At 52.1% G+C, this 18258-nt stretch overlaps 1 protein-coding gene across 1 annotated transcript in view; it reads right to left on the bottom strand.

Moving 5' to 3' along the window:
* CYSTM1 (cysteine rich transmembrane module containing 1) overlaps nt 1–1034 on the bottom strand; it is a 31232-nt gene extending 30198 nt beyond the window's left edge. The window contains exon 1 of the mRNA XM_075102380.1: nt 903–1034. Within this exon, the coding sequence (XP_074958481.1) occupies nt 903–1019 (117 nt within the window). The 5' untranslated portion in view covers nt 1020–1034. The remainder of the gene's footprint in view (nt 1–902) is intronic.
* Between the last annotated feature and the right edge of the window lie 17224 nt (nt 1035–18258).

Raw genomic sequence — 18258 nt, 5'->3', positions numbered from 1 at the left:
AGAGGAAAGGAGGCAAGGACTCTTCTTTCCTTATTCTCCTCTTTCACCGTGACATTTAATTATCCAAATGAGGTCTCCAACGGCTACAGGAACAGGAAACATAAATCCAGGACAACCATAATGGCTTTTAAACACACGACGCAGCATTATTATTTTTACTCAGAAAGTGCTAGCATACCTCGCGCTCCACACTAAATAAACCCATTAGTATTAAACATGCCCATCTGCTCCGAGCGCAGACGCCTGCCTTCCTCTTCTCCCCCTGCGTGGCATAAACGCAGCCGAACAGCACCGTTCTCCCCGATGCACAGGGCAGGACTGTAAAACCCCACGACGCCCCGCAACAACCTCGCTCCCTGCAACGAAACCCTGAAAGAGTTTAAAGCAACTTTTTGAAAACAAAACACACCGCCAGAGCTGGCAGGCGGGGAGACACCCCCGGGTGGGCAGCGCGGGGTCTCCCCTAGCGATGCGCCCTCCTGCTGCAGAACCGCGCGGGGACACCTCGGGGACACCTCGGGGACACCGGGGCAGCGCTGGCCTGCCGGAGGCGGGACGGGCCCCTCGCTTCACCCCGAGATGCTCTCCTGCTCGCCCTCCCCGGAGCAGCAACCCTGGCCCACACACGCCCTCCGCAACAAGGGCCCCAAATCCCCGTCCCGCCCAGGCTCTCCCCCACACGCGCGGGGCCCCCGTGGCCACCAGCCCTCACCGCACGGCGGGGCGGGCCGGCTCAGTCCCGCAGCCCACCCGCAGCTCCCCCCGGCAGACGCCGGGACACGGGCTGCTCCCGGCCCCACGCCCGGCGCCCGCAGCCCCACACGCACACCCGTGGAGGATCCCAACCCCGCACCCCGGCCCGCCGGCCCCACGGGGGCCCCCCGTAAGAGCTCCCCACCTACCTGAGCCGCTACCCGCGTCGCGCCGGCACCTGCTGCGTACTGCGCGGCGGGCGGTGACGTCAGGCAGCAAGGGCGGAGCCCCCCTTCGCTGAGCGGAGACGGGGGCGGACACGTCATAAGCCCCGCCTATAGGGGCGTGACCATGAGGGGAGCGTAGCCGCACGCAGCACCTTCCCGCGGCCCGTGGGGGAGCGGGGGTCGGCGGGGTGCGCGTCTGAGGAACGTGACGTGACGTGACGTGACGTGACGTGACGTGACGTGACGTGACGTGACGTGACGTGACGTGACGTGACGTTTCCCCATCAGGGAGCCCTTTGGGCATGGCGGGGTCTAGGCTGGGACCTGCAGCCCCCGGGATGCCTCCGGTCTCCTTCCTGTTCTCCCTGGGGCTGCTGGGGCTGAATGGGACACACAAGCCAGTGACCCCGATCTTAGCACGGCGCCTTGCCGCCTTCGGCTGATAACGCAAAGGCCTGAGCGCAGAGACTGGGAAAGCAATTACTTGGGTTTGCCCAGATAAAATAGGTCAGGGACGGAGGTCAAAGCATTAAATTACCACTCCTGCTCTTGGCACATGACCGTGACTCACGGTGGTGATCAGTGGTGAGGGGGCAGCCACTGCCACCTGCAGAGTGATGCTGTGCCTGGCAGCTATGACATGGGGCTGGGGGCTGCAGTGGTGTCTGTGGCAGGGGGATGGCAGTGGTCCATGGGGAGTGGAGGGGCATGATCCCGCTCCTTTGCTGCCATGCTTCCTTTTCCCCATCATCAATTAGTAGATCTAATCAGGCCAGTTTAATACTGGGTCCCTAATGAGGCTCAGCGAAGAAGGATATTTAAATTATTTATATGACATGCTGTATTCTTGGGCAAGAGAAAAACAAGGTATGCAGCTGCCACTGTTCTGTATGAAGAGCCCAGCACCCTATGTGCATCCTAAATCCTTCTGGCTGATAGGAGGTGTGGGAGACTTCAGAGAGCCCTTTCCATGCAGCCAGCTGCTCCAGCAGAGGCTGTGGTTCCCTGGACACAGGGAGTGAATCACAAACCCATGGCTCCCCAGCCTCGTCTGCCCCGGCCATGCTGCCCTTCTCACATCTGGCGGAGCTTCCCAGGAGTCAGTTTACTTTGCAAAATGGGAGATAACTAACAGAACAAACCAAACCAAACCAAACCAGTCCTCTGGATCATTTTGTGGCATGCCAGTGAGTCGAAATGACTGATGCAAAGTGTGTGAGGAACTGGAGAGCTGGCACAGGGGGACCGAGGGGAAGGCACCACGCACATGGGCATGAGGAGGGGCTGCTGCTCTGCTGCCCTGGGAACTGCAAACCAACACCCTCACATGCAGTTTTCCTTGCCCTATATTATTTACATATGCATTTGTAAATGATACTGCCTGGCCACGTACCTTGCAACAGAAACAATTTACATTGTTCCACTGGTTAACATTAAACTTGTCTTGGTCCTTTACTCCACTGCCAGTGGTCACACACTGTTGTCTTGTTAAACATTAACTGAGAAAGCAGCTTGAAAAACATTGCTTGGCTTCATTAAAATCTTAAAATGACACTTGATACTTAAATATCTTTTTCTTACCCAGTTTGCAGATACTTCAAATATTAGTGCAGTCCAGGCTTTATCACTCTTATTACCTCTCCAACAGAAATTATGTATTAATTTCTAGGTGCAGATATCTTTAGTGTACCCTGGAAACGAGGCTGGGATGTAATGCCATACAGCAAAGTGGCATTTAGCTCCTACAAAGAGAAGACAAGCTGGCTCTCCCCTGGAACAAGAAGAGGGAGGTCTCTCGCTGAGCAAGGACACGTGGATGGTATGGTCATCCAGTTTCCATCAGGTGTGTTAGCACATTCCCAGAAGTTAGCTGAGAGGTGGTGGGAGCATCCTGGATGTGTTACACATGTAGAACTAATGGGTTCACGTGAGCTCCCACACAGGCTTCACTACATGCTTGCGTGAGTGCAATGTGGCCAGTATTGAGTTGCAGCCAAGGGCAGGAAACTCCTGAGATACACTAATGTGTTCATTTAAAAATGTCTGAGAGGCTGGAAGACACAATGGCTTTTCCACCTACGAAACCAGTCCCCTTTGCACTTTTCTTTTACTGGTGATTTTGTCCCTTGCTTTCCTTGTTCCCTAATATGACCTACCGTTATTATGAGACGTGGGAAGGGAGATGTGAATCCTGTTTCCTGGGAAAAGTGTGCTGCCTCGAATCCCTGGTTAACAACATTTATCTCCCTAGCCCTCCCCACACCTGGCAAACTCAGTGGCTCTGTAATCACAGCTTTTGTCTTTGGTGTTTACTTTTCTTCATTCTGATTGCCTGAAAGGCACAAACCAGAGGGAAGGACTTGACCTTGCAGGGGACGCATGCAGAAGCTGGACCTACACAGCATGTCAAGCTGCAGAGAAGAGGTGAACCATAAGAAGGGGAACAGCAAAGTGCAAGACCATTGCCCAGAGGACTTGCTGTGGTTACTTGCCCCCATTCTTGCCGCCTTTTGCACTTCTTTCCACACAGTCGTTTGGTTAAACTTGTTGCAAAAACCTTGTGAAACACTTCACTGTCTTGCAAGACAGTTATGTGAGACTACAGGTTGCAGGCAGGGCAGTTTTGCTGGCTATTGGCAGAGGTGTCTGCGGGGCAGAAGGGATCAGGGAGGAGATGCCCTCATCCTTTTCTCTGTGGCAGTGCCAGCTGAAGTCCATCCCCACACTCCCACCACTCCCCACACTCCCACCAGCCTGCATGTTCATTCCTACCACATGCCAGCACCTCCGCACAAAAATACCCTTTACGATCTTGTGGGTAGATCCAGGATCAATATAACACTGCAAAATGAAAATGCTGCCTGGGAGAATAAAGTCAGTGGACCTGCACTTTCTGTGCTGAAAGCCCAAGGCCTGGCTGGGACAAAGGTCTTCCTTACACATCACCTGTACTATGAGGGAATTTCTCTGACTTGCTTGATAAAAATCAGCAGTTTAAAAGTTCAGGTCCATAGTTTCTTTCAGGGACATGTATGGTTTCAGAAAAAAGTATTTGTCTGCCCTGCCAGGAGCTGTGCCCAGGTGTCTGATCTGAATCAAATGAGTGCTGCTGTATCTGGGGGTGGATTGGGGGTATGCCTGATAGCAAACCATGGTCCTGTGAGCTGAGGAGCAGCAGCAACCCAGGCTGCAAAACCCATGTGTGAAGTCGGTTGCTGCCAAGCTGGCTGGTCCAGCCTGAGTCACACTCTCCTGGCATGATGCTGTTGAATAGATACAATGTCCCTTCATATCTTGCCAGCCTCATCTGGGGGAATCTAAGCCCCGCACTCTAAAAACTGGCTCTGCAACAGGAAGTGGTGATTGTTCATCCCTCCTTCCTCAGGATGGGTTCTGATGTGCCTTCCACTGACTTACGAAACCCTCCAACTGCTCCTTGCCTCAGTTGCCCTGTCTGGTGATGAAATGGAATATTACTGGCAGCATCCCCCTCCCGGTTCCCCTCTTCAAAGGGCTGGGAAGCACCACATGCTAGAGCACTGCAGAATGCTGTTACACTGCTCCCTGTGCCCTGACCCCCCATGCAAGATAGTCCTGAAGTTGGTCTGCTCTTCTGCTTGCACATCGCAGGGCTCTGTGTCCTTCCCAAGCTGCTGTCTGATGCTGGGTCTCTCCGAAGACCTGGGTTTCTGCGCTCCATCATGCTCAGTGTCTTTTGATCTCTGCCTGCTTTGTGCTCATATCTCACTCTTACCCAGTAAAGTAAGATTTATGCTGGAAGATAAGATAGAAAGGCTGTTATATTTGGGTATGTGAAATAAAACATCATCAGGGGCCAGGCTGATCACTAATGGAAAGAGAACAGATCACCTGGCAAGGCCCTAGGCTCAAGAACCCCCATGTGAAGGTGCCTACTGCAGGGGATGCTAGAGCCGTAGCTCTTCTCCTGCTACACCAGGGTAAGAGAGGCTTGGGTTGTATCTGAAATACACGAATGCTCCCTGCACTCTAGTGTGCCTAGTAAAAATAGATCATTTTGCTGTGTCTCAGTTTCCTATCTGCAAGAAAAGGCTGAACCACAGGCCACCCCTGAAAGCGTGGATTTCAACTCACCTTTGTAAATGAGGTGAAGAAACTCAAGGCTGGGTGCTGTTGATAGGACAACATCAGCTGTACAGAAGAAAGTATGCAGGACTGAGTTCAAAAGGCAGATGTGGTCACTTTGCTTTCCAGCTGGTGTATTCTCAAGGGCTGTCACTGAGGGGTTTGGGCAGGCATCCTCTCAAGAGGATGGTTTAGTCTATTGCTCCTACAGGCATTGGAGCTGAGGGAGCTGAAAAGGAAACAACCGTTACCTCCTTGACTGAGTTCCCTGCAGCAGCTGGAACAGTGCACATTTCAGTTCTGCTGACTCCACTCCAGAGGCATTTAAGCCACTGGAAACCAAGACATCAGCAGCAATAAGCCAACAACAATACATCATTCCTGGGCTGGCCTGACTACTATTCAGCAGAAGAGATCAATGGAGGCTTGGCAGAGCAGATGTGGGCTGTGGAAATCTTACCTTTGTTTAGGCCGCAGTGCTGCTATGTGGTTTTCTTCAGGAGCCCTAAACAATGCCAGAGAGCCCTGCGGCTGTGTGGGACTGCAGGGAGATGTGGAGAGCAGCAGCACTGCAAGCCTTGGATTCAAAGGAGTGGAGAAGGCACAGGAATGGTCTGAAAGTGATCTTTGTAGAGCCAGAGCAGCTGCCAGCCAGATAGCTGGCATAGGAGAATTCAGCTGTGCACACAGGATTTGCAGACCTGTCATATTTGGAGTACCTGGTGCGCACGATGTTGATGCTCTGCAGAACATACTGGCTGCTGGGAGGCCAGGCAGCAAATGCTGTAACGCCTGTAGAGGGGAATTGTCCCCGAGAGGTGCTATTTTAAGAGGGGCCTCACAGATGGGATAACCTGTTCTTGCCGTAGTCCAGGCTTTCATGGCAGGGTCATGTAGATCTAACCCTCCAAAATGCCAGGATTTTAATCTCCCATCAGGATCTTGTTTCATTACTCTGATGCTGGTCCCTGCACAGCTGCAGGCAGAGGCCTGGTGTTTGGAGGATGTTAGGGCAGACCAGCACCTACTTTAAACAGGATCTGCTTTGCTGAACTGGTGCAAAAGAGTTTCAAAGCAGCTATAAATCAGCCTTAGAGCAGCCCCAGCTGGGTCTGGACCCTCAGGCAGACCCCTGCTGCCTTCTTGCACTGTAGGAGTGAGGACTACGGGCTGGACATGACCCACTCCTGCTCTAGAAAGACCTACCTGCATGGCCAGGAGCCTGGATAGGTCAACTGCTGCTGCTGCAAAGAATGTGATGTGCATGGTGGATGGCATGCGTCCATATGGATGCAATGGTCCCAGCCTAGGCAAGTCTAGGGAGGGGAGGTGGTGCAAGATTCAACTGAGTGCAGGAGTCTTCAGCATGGCTTTTACCAGGGTCCTGCATGACTGGCTGGAAAGGGGGAAGAGATGAGATTTCACAGGGGGAGTTATATTTCAATGGTTGCAGTTTTATGCTGTTAGTAGGCAAACCACCACCCTTCAGAGCAGACCAGCAGCAGGTACCCTGTGGTATTCAGGAGCCCTTGGCTCCCAGAAGGCAGACAAAAGAACATTAGAGAGAAGGCAGTAACACTGGTGCTTTTGTAACAGTGACTTGTGCTTCCAACTAAGCATTTTATCCCATGAATGATGAGGTCTTTGCAAGACCCTAAATAATTAACCCTCAGAGCAACACCAAGACAGAAATATCTCCCTCCCTCCTAAAATTAATCTGTCTGGGGTAGCCCACAGTGGTGTGACCCGATGGGCAGGGCAGGAAAGGAAAAATTGTCCTAAGCCCCCCAGCTCAACTTGCTGGGTGGCTCAGAGTAAATACTTACTGGGATTTCACTGGCGCACCCCCAGTTCTGCAGGGACATTTGGTGGGATATTCAACCCTTACCAGGGTAGGAGGCTGTGGCTCAGCAGCAGTCCTCTCCAGACCTTGATTTTGTTCAGTGTTTCTCTATTAGTAGCCAGAATGATGATGGTTTTTGGCCCTGGTCCTGGAAGAACTGGGCATGACACATACCTGGAGAATAGACCTTCTCTCTCCAAGGGCTCTAAACATTGCGTGTGAGTTGCTTCAAGCCCCGTGACCGGTGTTGGAAGCTCCATGTGCCACTAACCAAGGGCACTTGACTCAAGCAATACCAAACTTCAGAGGACACCCACGTGAACTGCCTACAGCCCTTATGCTGGCAGTGACCTATGGCCAACCCCGCCCACTGGGTCTGCTGAAATTGGACCCTTGCAGAATTGTACCCTGGCCGCTGGCAGGGCCCTTCCCTTGCACTTGTGAAACTCATTCGCACACTATTTATATCCCATGGGACAGCATGTAGGTGCCGTTCTCTATTAATAAAGGACTATGTCAGACCCTTTTCAGCCAGCTCCCCTATTGCTGTGGACTGACCTTACTTCCAGATGTCTCAGCAGCAATTTAGCAGCTTGAGGGCACAGGGAAAGCCTATGTCTGTCTTTGTGGGTGTTCTGGTTTGTTTCCAACATTGGCTTTCCTCCTCCCAGCAGTGAGACCCAGGTCATTTCAGCCTTGTCTGTGCTGGAGAGACATGGCATGGCAACTCCTGCACTTGAACTCCACTTCTCTGGTGCGAACAACATCATTGCTGTGTTGCCATGCAGCTCAGGCCAGGAAAATCTCCTGCTGCTTAAGATGCTGGCACAGAAAGTCGATGGAGGGAGGGAGTTGAAGGCCAAAAGGACTCTAGGAAGTATTGTGAGTAGCCACTGAGTCTGGGAAAAATCCCAGTTGTAGAAAAGGCTCCACCTGAATTACCTTCACTGCCAGCTGAGCCTGTTTAGGTGTGGAGGAGCTGGCTTGGGCTCTGTGAGGCTGTGTCAGACGGATCAGTTGCTCCCCAAGCAGCAACACTCAATTGAGGCCAGTGGCATGGCCTGGGTGCCTGGCCTCTCCTCTCCAAAAGAGCAGGTTGGGAATGGAGTTCTTTCTTCCATCTACAGTGGAAGTCCCTCTCCCTGCTCACGGCTACCCTCAGATGGGACCCAAGGTTCCCACTTCTGACACAAGACTGGGAGGTTTCCTGCAGAAGCCCTGGCTTGTGCAGCTCTGCTCCCTGTTCTTACACCTGCATTTCTCTCTGCTGGGATGCTTTAATCCTCACAGGGCCTGTCCTGTGTTCTACAGACCCTTGACCCACCTGAATTAATGCGGTAACTCTTGAGTCCTTGAACCTGTGCTGGGAGAGAGGGTCCATCAGCTGAAGCCAACAGTAGCAGCAAAGACCTCTGCTTTATGCTGAAGGACTGTCTGCAGCAGCAAAGGGGACTGGGGCGATAGTACCGAAGTCCCTCCAAGGTACCTGCTGTAGTTCAGTTAGTGGAGACAGGGCCAAAATTTTCCTCCTCTGGTGGCAGGAGGCTTTCCAGGTGTTGGAGTCATGGTCGCAGACACCCATGGACTGGCACAGACAGGCTGATGTGGCCCCAGGGTCCCCAAACTTGGCTAGAGTGCTGCTTACTACCTTGCTCAGCAAACCAAGCTCTGATGAGCTGCATCAGAGTAGGTTTTTTTGAGCCCGTGGACTGTCCTTCCAGGGGGATTAATGCAGATTTGTGTTTGCTGGGAGCTATGGAGGCATCTCCCAGTGGAGTCCTGCCATTAAAGCATCCTCACAAAAAAAACAAACCATGGCTCCTCTGTTGTGGGACGTGTAAAGACCTTGGCCCCATCCAGGGGCCTGTTTGTGATGTCCTGGAGCCCCAAACCAAAGCACAGCTTTGGTTAAGCCTTTTTGTTGGAGTTTTTTGGTCTCAGCAGGCCTGCACTGCATTCGGGAAACTTGCGGAGGGCTGCAGGGCTGGATAGGTTGGGTTTTAGTTGCTTTGTGCCTGTTGTGAGCTCTCTGCCCTCTTGGGTGTGCTAATGGCCACAGCGGTGCAGATGTCCTAGTATGGATGAGGCTGAGCAACCTCTGTAAGAGGTGCTGGAGCCACGGGTGTAGCTCAGCTCAGTGCACAGCCTTGTAGCTGTCACTGGCAGCATCCCAGTGTTGTACTGGGTTCCCCTCCCAGACACCCAGGCCTTTGCATTTGCTGCTTGAGTCCTGTGGCTCCACAGCCAAGCTGGCTCTGGCATTTGAACTTCCAAAGATGGAATTTAGATGCGCAGTCCTCATAGCAACAAGCAGCTCCAGGATCCCTCCTGTCTCTGGCTACCGGAGAAACCCTTTGCCACAACAAGGACAGGTGTGGGGACAGGCTGTTCTGTAGCGCAGTGCACTGGCACCCTCTAATGACACAGTTATGTATAGTCAGTGGATGCCTGGGTCGCTTGCCACAGTCCTTTGTACCATGCTGGTGCTGACTGGTGCAGAGCTTGCAGGTATTTTGGAGGCTTCGGTGGGGCAGGGCCACAAGCTGGGTTCCCCCTTCTTCTGCCCTGTTCTGCTCCAAATCCTCAGCCTCAGCTCCCTGTGCTTCAGTTTCCCAGGGTGTAAACAGAGACTGCGCAACAGCAAGAAGGGTTTGTGTTTGTCCATTGCTTCTGCCAGGTGTGGTGCCAGCAAGGTCTCTGTTCCCATCCCTCTCCACCTCAGGAGCAAAGCCAGCTGTGGTTACCCTGCACCACTGGAATGGGAGAGCTGGTGAGCCTGCTGCCAGGTCATGTAACCCCAGCTTTTGGACATGCTGCCCAGGCTAGCTCAGGAAGTCCCTTTGATCCAACTTGTCCTGCCCCAGAGACACCAGGAGAGTTTGCTAGCTTGGTTCCCGCAGGCTCCAATCTCTCCTTCCCAGTCCCCTTTGGGACAAAACCAGGGAGTGTGTGGCTGAACTGGGATCACTCAACTTAATCCCAAACGATGCTCCACCTAATGAGAAACTGAGCTGCACAATAGCCACAGCATTTTTCTGCTGGGTAATACCTTTGGCCAATGGTCTGGGTGGCCAGTGTGGGCTTCAGAGACACACAGCCGGGCACTGTGTCCCGCATGGCAGGTCAGGGAGAGGCTCTGCCAGCTGCCCCAGTCCAGCTGAGCCCCTACAGCATGGCTCTGAAAGCCCAGTGGAGTTAAATTTACTGTAGCAGAGTTTGGTCTTGCTCAGCAAGATTGGTTCAGCCATGCTCAGCAAAGTGCCACGACCCGATGGCAGAGCCTGCCACAATGGCAGGCAGCAGCTCTCTTGCCACGGGGTGGACATATACGGTCAGCTCTTCCTTGGATGTTGTGTTAGGTTGACAAAGGCTTTGTGCTCTGGGTTTGAGTTTGGACATCTGGACTACCAGGGCATGTCCCAGTGCTGTCCTGCCAGTCTCATTGCCAGAGCCAGCATCTTTCTACCTCTCTCCATTGGGAGAGGGAGACAAACTGGGGAATGGTCGTGGCAAAACCAGGTTAGTGCATCCTTGTAAAAACAGGCGAACAAGGCTCTTGAACAGTGAGTCAACAGCACGAGCAGGGCCAGGGCCAAGTGCTCCACGGGATGCCTTTGCCTCCTGTGGCTGAGGCACAGGCAGCAGAGTGCAGGGGAGTGAGCTCCGGTCCATGTCCCAGCACACCCCTCCAACAGCTCCTGTGGGAGCTGCCCAGCACTGTTGTCCTCCCAGGAAATGTCCCTAGAAATCTCTCCCTGCAAGGGTGGATGGTTGTGTTTGGGGAAGCCTATGGGGACTCTGTACAAAACACGAGGATAGGGACGGGATGGGAATGAGGATGAGACAGGAGTGGTATGGGGATGAGATAGGAGTGGAATGGGTATAAGTATGGGTTTGGATATGGATACGGGTATGGGATGAGGATAGGGATAGGGATGAGGATGTGTAAGGAGTGGGGTGGGATGTGAATGGTTGGGGATGACATGGGTGGGATGGGGATAGGGATTGGGGTGGGGTTTAGATGGGGTGAGGAAGGGGATGGCATAAGGATGGGGAGTGGGATAAAGATGGGGAGGAAAGGGGAAGGGGATGTGATAGGAGGGATAGGGAAGGAATGAGTGAGATAGGAGGGGAAGGAATGGGGCTGAGATAGAGATGGGGGGAAGAAGGGGATGGGAAAGAGTCAGGTCTTGTACAGAGAAGCACACATTCAGATGGCAGCTTGCACTAGCTCAGCCACATTGGGCACAAGCAGCCTTGGAAAGCACTGAATGCCTTTCTCTTCTGTTGTTATCCCAAGGGGCTGTGCTGCTCAGCCAGCCAATTGTACCAGCAGGTTTTTATTTTACATTTATTTTCCTAATGGCTTGGGTGGCCTGAAAACTTGAGCAGTGAATTGTGACTGCTCAAGATTGGGTAAAAATCCAGACAATGGATGTGCACTGCAGTGTGGCACCAGGGATGAGTCACTGAAATTGCAATTAGGAAAGAAAATAGCAGTGGGTTTACAAGCTTCTTTCCAGGAGCATTGCAGTTCTCCTGAATTACAATGATGTTTTAGACTGGTTTATGAGGCATTGCCCCATGTCAAAAAATGCATAGAAATGGAAGAAGCGGTAGCTGATATAAAACAGTTTAACAGTTAAGGGAGGAATTAAAAACAGCATCAGATTTTACAGTGGCAGCATAGGTGACTTTAGAGAGACTTGTAGGGGTGAGCAGAGGAAACCATAACAAAAGCCAGGGATGTGGGACAGTGGAGTTGTGCCGATGTGGAGTTCAAGGTGATGCAAGTAACCTGGGCAGAAAGTGCACACAGGGAAGGAGTCCCCGGGAGTGATGGGAGTCCCACGAGTGTCCCCTCCTCAGCTATCCAACTCACAGCACTTTGCAGGAGAGAACCTCTGCAGAGCGCAGCAACCAAGGAAGATGCATCACCCATGGACTGCAGTGCAGCAGGGAGTCCTGAAAACCAAAAGTTAATCTTTTGATTGTCTTCCAGTAGCTTTATTTTATCTTTCTAGAAAGGCATGTACTGCTTTGCAATGAGCAGAGGTGTAAAGCACTGAGCAAACAAGCTCTGTTGCGAGTGGGCACATATATAATCTTTATGGCCTTGCACTAGCATCAGGTTTCAGCAAGTCCTGGCAACGAGGCTGGATGCAGCCCTTCAGTCCACATGGTGCCAGAGAGACTTCTGACCCCTGAAGTTGCTGTCACCTCTTTAGCAAGCTGCCCCAGCGCTAAAGGGAAAGTCCAGCAGTTCCCAAGGGGCTTGGCAGGGCTTGGACACAGGGAGTTCATGTGCATTCAACAGGCTTGAATTCACTCAGAGATCAGCAACTGCACAAGCAGCTCTGCGAAACCTGGGGCCCTGGGGATTCAAATCATCACCTCAACCCAGCAAAGAGACACAGCTGTACCACCCACACGAGGAGCAGGGCAAAGGAAAGCTTCTCCTCACCCGTCCCCAGGCAGGCATCAGGCATCAGGCAGCTCTCACCTGTGGGCTCTGAAAAACCCTCAAGTTCATCTTCTTGGATTTACATATTTTTAATTATTTTCGTTAAATACAGAGATGTTCCAAGGTGGAGACCAGACAGCTGCTGCTGCCATTAGGAAACAGAGCCCTGCCTGCTTGCTGTGATCACTCTCCTGCACTGCCTCCATCCCCAAAGTGAACAGTAGGAGGAAGCCATCAGCATAAGTGCCATTTTCCTGTGCCCTGGTGCTCCCAAGCAGCCATCAGGCAAGCCATCTGGTCCAGCCTCCAAGGACAGACTTCCCAGCTCACAGTGTCCCTGGAAAATCCTGGCAGGAGGCTTCTGGGGTGCTGACATTTCTTCTCTCTAGTTTTCCCTCCTTTTCTGGGGACTTCCTTCTCCTGGAGCAGCATGTCTGGCAGCCTCCATGCCTGCGCCACTGATGGCAACCAAAGCAGCATGTCGATGGGTCATGCTTGGTGCTTGTGACACCATGTGATGGGACGTCTGCCAGCTAATGGCTATTTTCAGTCCAAGATCTCATTATTCCTTCCTGTCCCAGGACTCCCAGATATGCTCGACCTGAGCCCGTGTTAGAGCACAGTTTATATCTCCATCATTAAGACCATAAGAAGATGCAGATTCTGTCACCTTCTGTCACCAGATACACTGTTCTGGTGGTGGCATCCAGCAGCAGCTTTAACCCCTAGGGGGAAAGTGCCTCAGTACTAGTTAATACGCAGTGTGGCTATTCTGAAATACTTTGTTCCATCCCTTGGGAAGGTCATGTCCCCAGAGAGGCCAGGGACCAGAGCTCCTGGCTTCTGGGGGATTGGTGACCGTCTCCTCCCTCTTAATGCGAGCTGCTGCCTGGTCAGTCTGTCCCCGGCCTGTTCCCTGTCTGGCTACAGTGGTGCCCTGCATGGGCAGCCACAGGTGGCCTGCAGTAGCGCAGGGGACCTGTAGCTCTGGGCAGTGATGGGAACAACGGCATAAATTAATCTGAGGAGCCTGAGCCTGGCTTGTGGGTGTCCCTGCCGCATCTTCTGGTAGGTGAGCATGGCATGGAAACTTGGGAACCTCCCTGAGAATGAATGAGCCTTGTAAATGTCCTGTTGAAGGAGGCTCCTGAGCTTTGCTGCTTGCCAGGAATTGCGGAGTTGAAGATCAATTATTTACACACCTAACACCCATTGTGCAGGGTTTACACCCTATAAAACAGCAGCACGGCATGCATCCTGATCTCCAATGAAGCACCTGTCTCAGAGTGGCAAAACTGCAGAGCAAGCTGTGAAATGGGATGTCTGTGCAGCACTTCATGCCAATGTGCAACTTTTGGCTAATCAGACTAATCTCAGTCTGCCTAGTACACCTTATCCTTGTCCTGAGATCCCAGGAATGTGCTCCGCAAGAGTGCTTTGTAATTTTGACTGTAGGGCAACACCAGCTTGCTGCTTTTAGGAGCGCATCCTGGTTTGTAAGGAGCTCAGCAGCATCCACTTTTGAATGCCTCCTTCTGAAGACAGCCAGAGCAAAGCTGGGGAGCGGCACGCACAGCTGCAGGAAATGATGGAGTGAGAAGCAGAGCAACAATGATTGGTCTCTTCAGATTACTTGACACAAGGGAAGACTCAGTCCTGGTCAACATGGGGTGAGATGTCTGTAAACAGCTGCCTTTTGACTCTGGGAGGAGAAAATATGGAGGGTCCACAGCAGGCTAGACAAGTTTGGACTGAAAATATCTTGTCTGGCTGCTGAGGACTGATGGAGGGTGATGTTGGAGTCTCAGATGCCTCATATTGAAGGTCAGGACAGGTGAGACAGAAACTGTAGACTTCAGGATCCTGAGGGGAGAGAGGCGGGCAAAAAGCAAGCTCAAAATCCTGGACTTCAGGAGAGCAGAATTTGGCCTCTTCGTAGCTCTGCTTGGAAGAGTCCCATGGGATGAGGCACTGGCGAGAAGATGGGCACAAGAAAGCTGGTTGATATTTAAGGATCGCCTTCTCCAAGCTCAAGAGCAGTCCATCCTGACAAGCAGGAAATCAGGCAGAAATGCCAGGGGGCCTGCATGGATGAACAAGGAGCACCTGGCCAAACTCAAACACAAAAAGGAAACATACAGAGGGTGGAAGCAAGGATGGGTTACCTGGGAGGAACACAGAGGCATTGTCCAAGCACAGGATGAGGTTAGGCAAGCTAAAGACCAGCCGGAATTGCACCTGGTAGGAGATGTCAAAGGTGGCAAGAAGGGCTTCTGTAAGTATGTGGGTGACAAAAGGAAGACTAGGGAAAACACAGGCCCACTGCTGAAGGAGACGGGGGACCTGGTTACACAGAACATGGGAAATGCTGAGGTACTGAATGCCTTCTTTGCCTCAGCCTTTACTAGCACAACCGGCCTTCAGGAATCTCAGATCTCAGAGACCAGGGGGAAGGTTTGGAGCCAGGCAGACATATCTTTGGTGGAAGAGGATCAGTCAGATCAGGGGATAAATTGGACATACATAAGTCCATGGGCCCTGATGGGATGAGTGCTGGAGGGAACTGGCAAATGTCACTACAAGGCTATTTTTTATATTCTTTGATCCATCATGGCAATTGGGAGAAGTATCCAAAGCCTGTAGGAAAGCAAACATCACTCCTATCTTTACGAAGGACAAGAAGGAAGACCCAGGGAACTACAGGTTGGTCAGCCTCACCTCCATCGCTGGAATGGGAGCAGCTAATCCTGGAAACCATTTCCAGGCACATGAAGAACAAGAAAATCATCAGGAGTAGTCAGAATGACATCACCATGTGGAAGGCCACATCTGGAGTGCGGTGTTCAGTGCTGAGCTACCCAGAACAAGAAAGACATGGACGTACTGGAAAGAGTCCAGTGAAGAGCCACAAAGGTGGTGAAGGGAACGGAGCATCGCTCATGAGGAAAGGCTGAGAGACCTGGGACTGTTCAGCCTGGAGAAGAGAAGGCTCAGAGGGACCTTATCAATGTATATAGATACCTGAGGGGAGGGTGCAAAGAGGACAGAGCCAGGTTCTTTTCAGTGGTGTCCAGTGACAGGACAAGAGATGATGGGCACTGACTGAAACACAGGAGGCTCCCTCTGAACACCAGGAAGCACTTTTTTCACTGTGATGAGCACTGGCACAGATTGCCCAAGGAGGTTATGAAGTCTCCATCCTTGGAGGTACTCAAAAGCTGTCTGGACAAAGTAATAGGTGATGGGATCTGCATGGCCCTGGCTGAGCAGGGGGTTGGACCAGATGACATACAGAGGTCCCTGCCAATACCAACTAGTCTGTAGTTGTGTGATTCCATGACTTGGCACAGAAATGTCAGGGTGAGCTTTGGGGCATGTAGGGCAAAGAGCAGGTGCTGCCAGGTGTCCATCCAAAGGTTGTGGACAAGATGACCTGCAGAGGTTCTCTGCTAACCTGTGCTGACTGTACTGAAGGCAGGACAGTTGGAGAGCTGCTCACTTTGCCTTTTTTGGTGCTAAGCCAGGACATAGAATCATAGAATCATTAAGTTTGGAAAAGACCCTTAGGATCATCGAGTCCAACTGCTAACCTGTCACTGCCAAGTCCACCACTAAACCATATCCTCAAGCACCACATCTACCCTTCTTTTAAATACCTCCAGGGATGGAGACTCAACCACCTCCCTGGGCAGCCTGTTCCAATGCCTGACAACCCTTTTGGTGAAGAAGTTTTTCCTAATATCCAACCTAAACTTCCCCTGGTGCAGCTTGAGGCCATTTCCTCTCATCCTATCGCTTGTTACTAGGGAGAAGAGACCGACCCCCACCTCGCTACAACCTCCTTTCAGGTAGTTGTAGAGAGCGATAAGGTCTCCCCTCAGCCTCCTCTTCTCCAGGCTAAACAACCCCAATTCCCTCAGCTGCTCCTCATAAGACTTTTTCTCCAGACCCTTCACCAGCTTTGTTACCCTTCTCTGGACACGCTCCAGGACCTCAATGTCCTTCTTGTACTGAGGGGCCTAAAACTGAACACAGTATTTGAGGTGCAGCCTCACCAGTGCCGAGTACAGGGGCACGATCACTGCCCTGCTCCTGCTGGCCGCACTATTCCTGATACAAGCCAGGACGCTGCTGGCCGCCTTGGCCACCTGGGCACACTGCTGGCTCATGTTCAGCTGGCTGTCAGCCAGCACCCCCAGGTCCTTTTCCTCCAGGCAGCTCTCCAGCCACTCCTCCCCAAGCCTGTAGCATTGCATGGGGTTGTTGTGACCCAAGTGCAGGACCTGGCACTTAGCCTTGTTGAATCTCATACCGTTGGCTCCAGCCCAACAATCCAGCCTGTCCAGGTCCCTCTGTAGGGCCTTCCTACACTCCAGCAGATCAACACTTCTACCCAGCTTAGTGTCATCTGCAAACTTACTGAGGGTGCACTCAATCCCCTCATCCAGATCATCAGTGAAGATATTGAACAGGACCGGCCCCAACACTGAGCCCTGGGAAACACCACTCATGACTGGCCGCCAACTGGATTTGACTCCATTCACCACAATTCTCTGGGCTCGGTCGTCCAGCCAGTTTTTAACCCAGCGCAGAGTGCACTTGTCCAAGCCGTGAGCAGCCAGCTTCTCCAGGAGAATGCTGTGGGAGACATTGTCAAAGGCCTTACTTAAGTCCAAGTAGACAATGTCTACAGCCTTCCCCTCATCCACTAAGCGGGTCACCTTATCATAGAAGGAGACCAGGTTAGTGAGGCAGGACCTCCCTTTCATAAACCCATGCTGGCTGAGCCCGATCCCCTGGGTGTCCCACATGTGCTGTGTAATGGTATTCAAGATGATCTGCTCCATGACCTTTCCTGGCACTGAGGTCAGGCTGACAGGCCTGTAGTTCCCCGGATCCTCCTTCCAACCCTTCTTGTAGAGGAGCGTCACATTCGCTAATGTGATTCACACATACATGTGTGTTTCTTATGTTGGACTATGAACATCCACCGTATGGGCACCAAGATGTATGGTGTGACCTGTCTCCATGGCTTGGGTGACACCCGGGCAGTGAACTCACAGGCTGAGCTCCCCCAGGGAAGAGCAAGTTAAGAGCATGGCAGTTTGCAGGCAGTAAGCTGATTTATTGTATGGGCCAGGAGAAATGATAAATACTTAAATATCTGCTTTAGTCTGTATTTAAACAGCTACACAGCTTCTCTGAATTTTCAATACTGATGTGTGCTGAGCTGCTCCTGTGAGATACAGACTGTTTGTTGAGCTGGCTGAAATACAAATTAAAGAGGTCAGCTTTGGGCAACTTTATTTCACAGTCCTGGGGTTGGTATTTAACACACACACATTTTCTGTGAGCATCTCATCTGAGTGCCAGGAACAGCATACACAGAAATGAAGTACTGTCAGCTTTGTCCCTAATTTACAAGGCTTTCAGCCAGCCAAGTCCTTCCTGCAGAACAGAAACTCTTGGCAAAGTGGAGTTTTAATCAGATGTGAAGGGTCACTTCTCCTTTTGCTGTTGAAACAAGCCATAGTAATGTGCACCCATAGGTGACAGCTCTGCACCCTCCTGAGCAGTGCCTTGGGTGGTCCCCTGCCACCGAGGGGGCTGTGCTGGGGGGTGGTGAGACTGTTTCTCCTTAGTGACTGAAGTGAGAGAGGAGGGATGCGCACAAGGTTTGGACCATGCAGTTTAAACACGCCGGTGCAGGGTTTGGATCACGCGTGGTGGCAAGTGGAGAGGCTGCTGGGTCACTCTGCAGTGGCTGCAGCCCCCTTGTGCCCCTCTGTCCTGGAGCAGGCGGGAGCCCCTGTGATGCTGCATCTCACCACATGCCTCCAACACCTGCCCAGGGTCCACAGGATCACAGACTGGGGGGATATTCCCCCTTAGACTCACTTCTACTTTGCAGTTCCCCATTTCTGCCC

Source organism: Phalacrocorax aristotelis, chromosome 8 (assembly GCF_949628215.1).
Source record: "Phalacrocorax aristotelis chromosome 8, bGulAri2.1, whole genome shotgun sequence".
Classification (NCBI taxonomy): Eukaryota; Metazoa; Chordata; class Aves; order Suliformes; family Phalacrocoracidae; genus Phalacrocorax; species Phalacrocorax aristotelis.
Note: the sequence above shows the minus strand (reverse complement) of the source record. Positions and strands in the feature narration are given on the sequence as shown.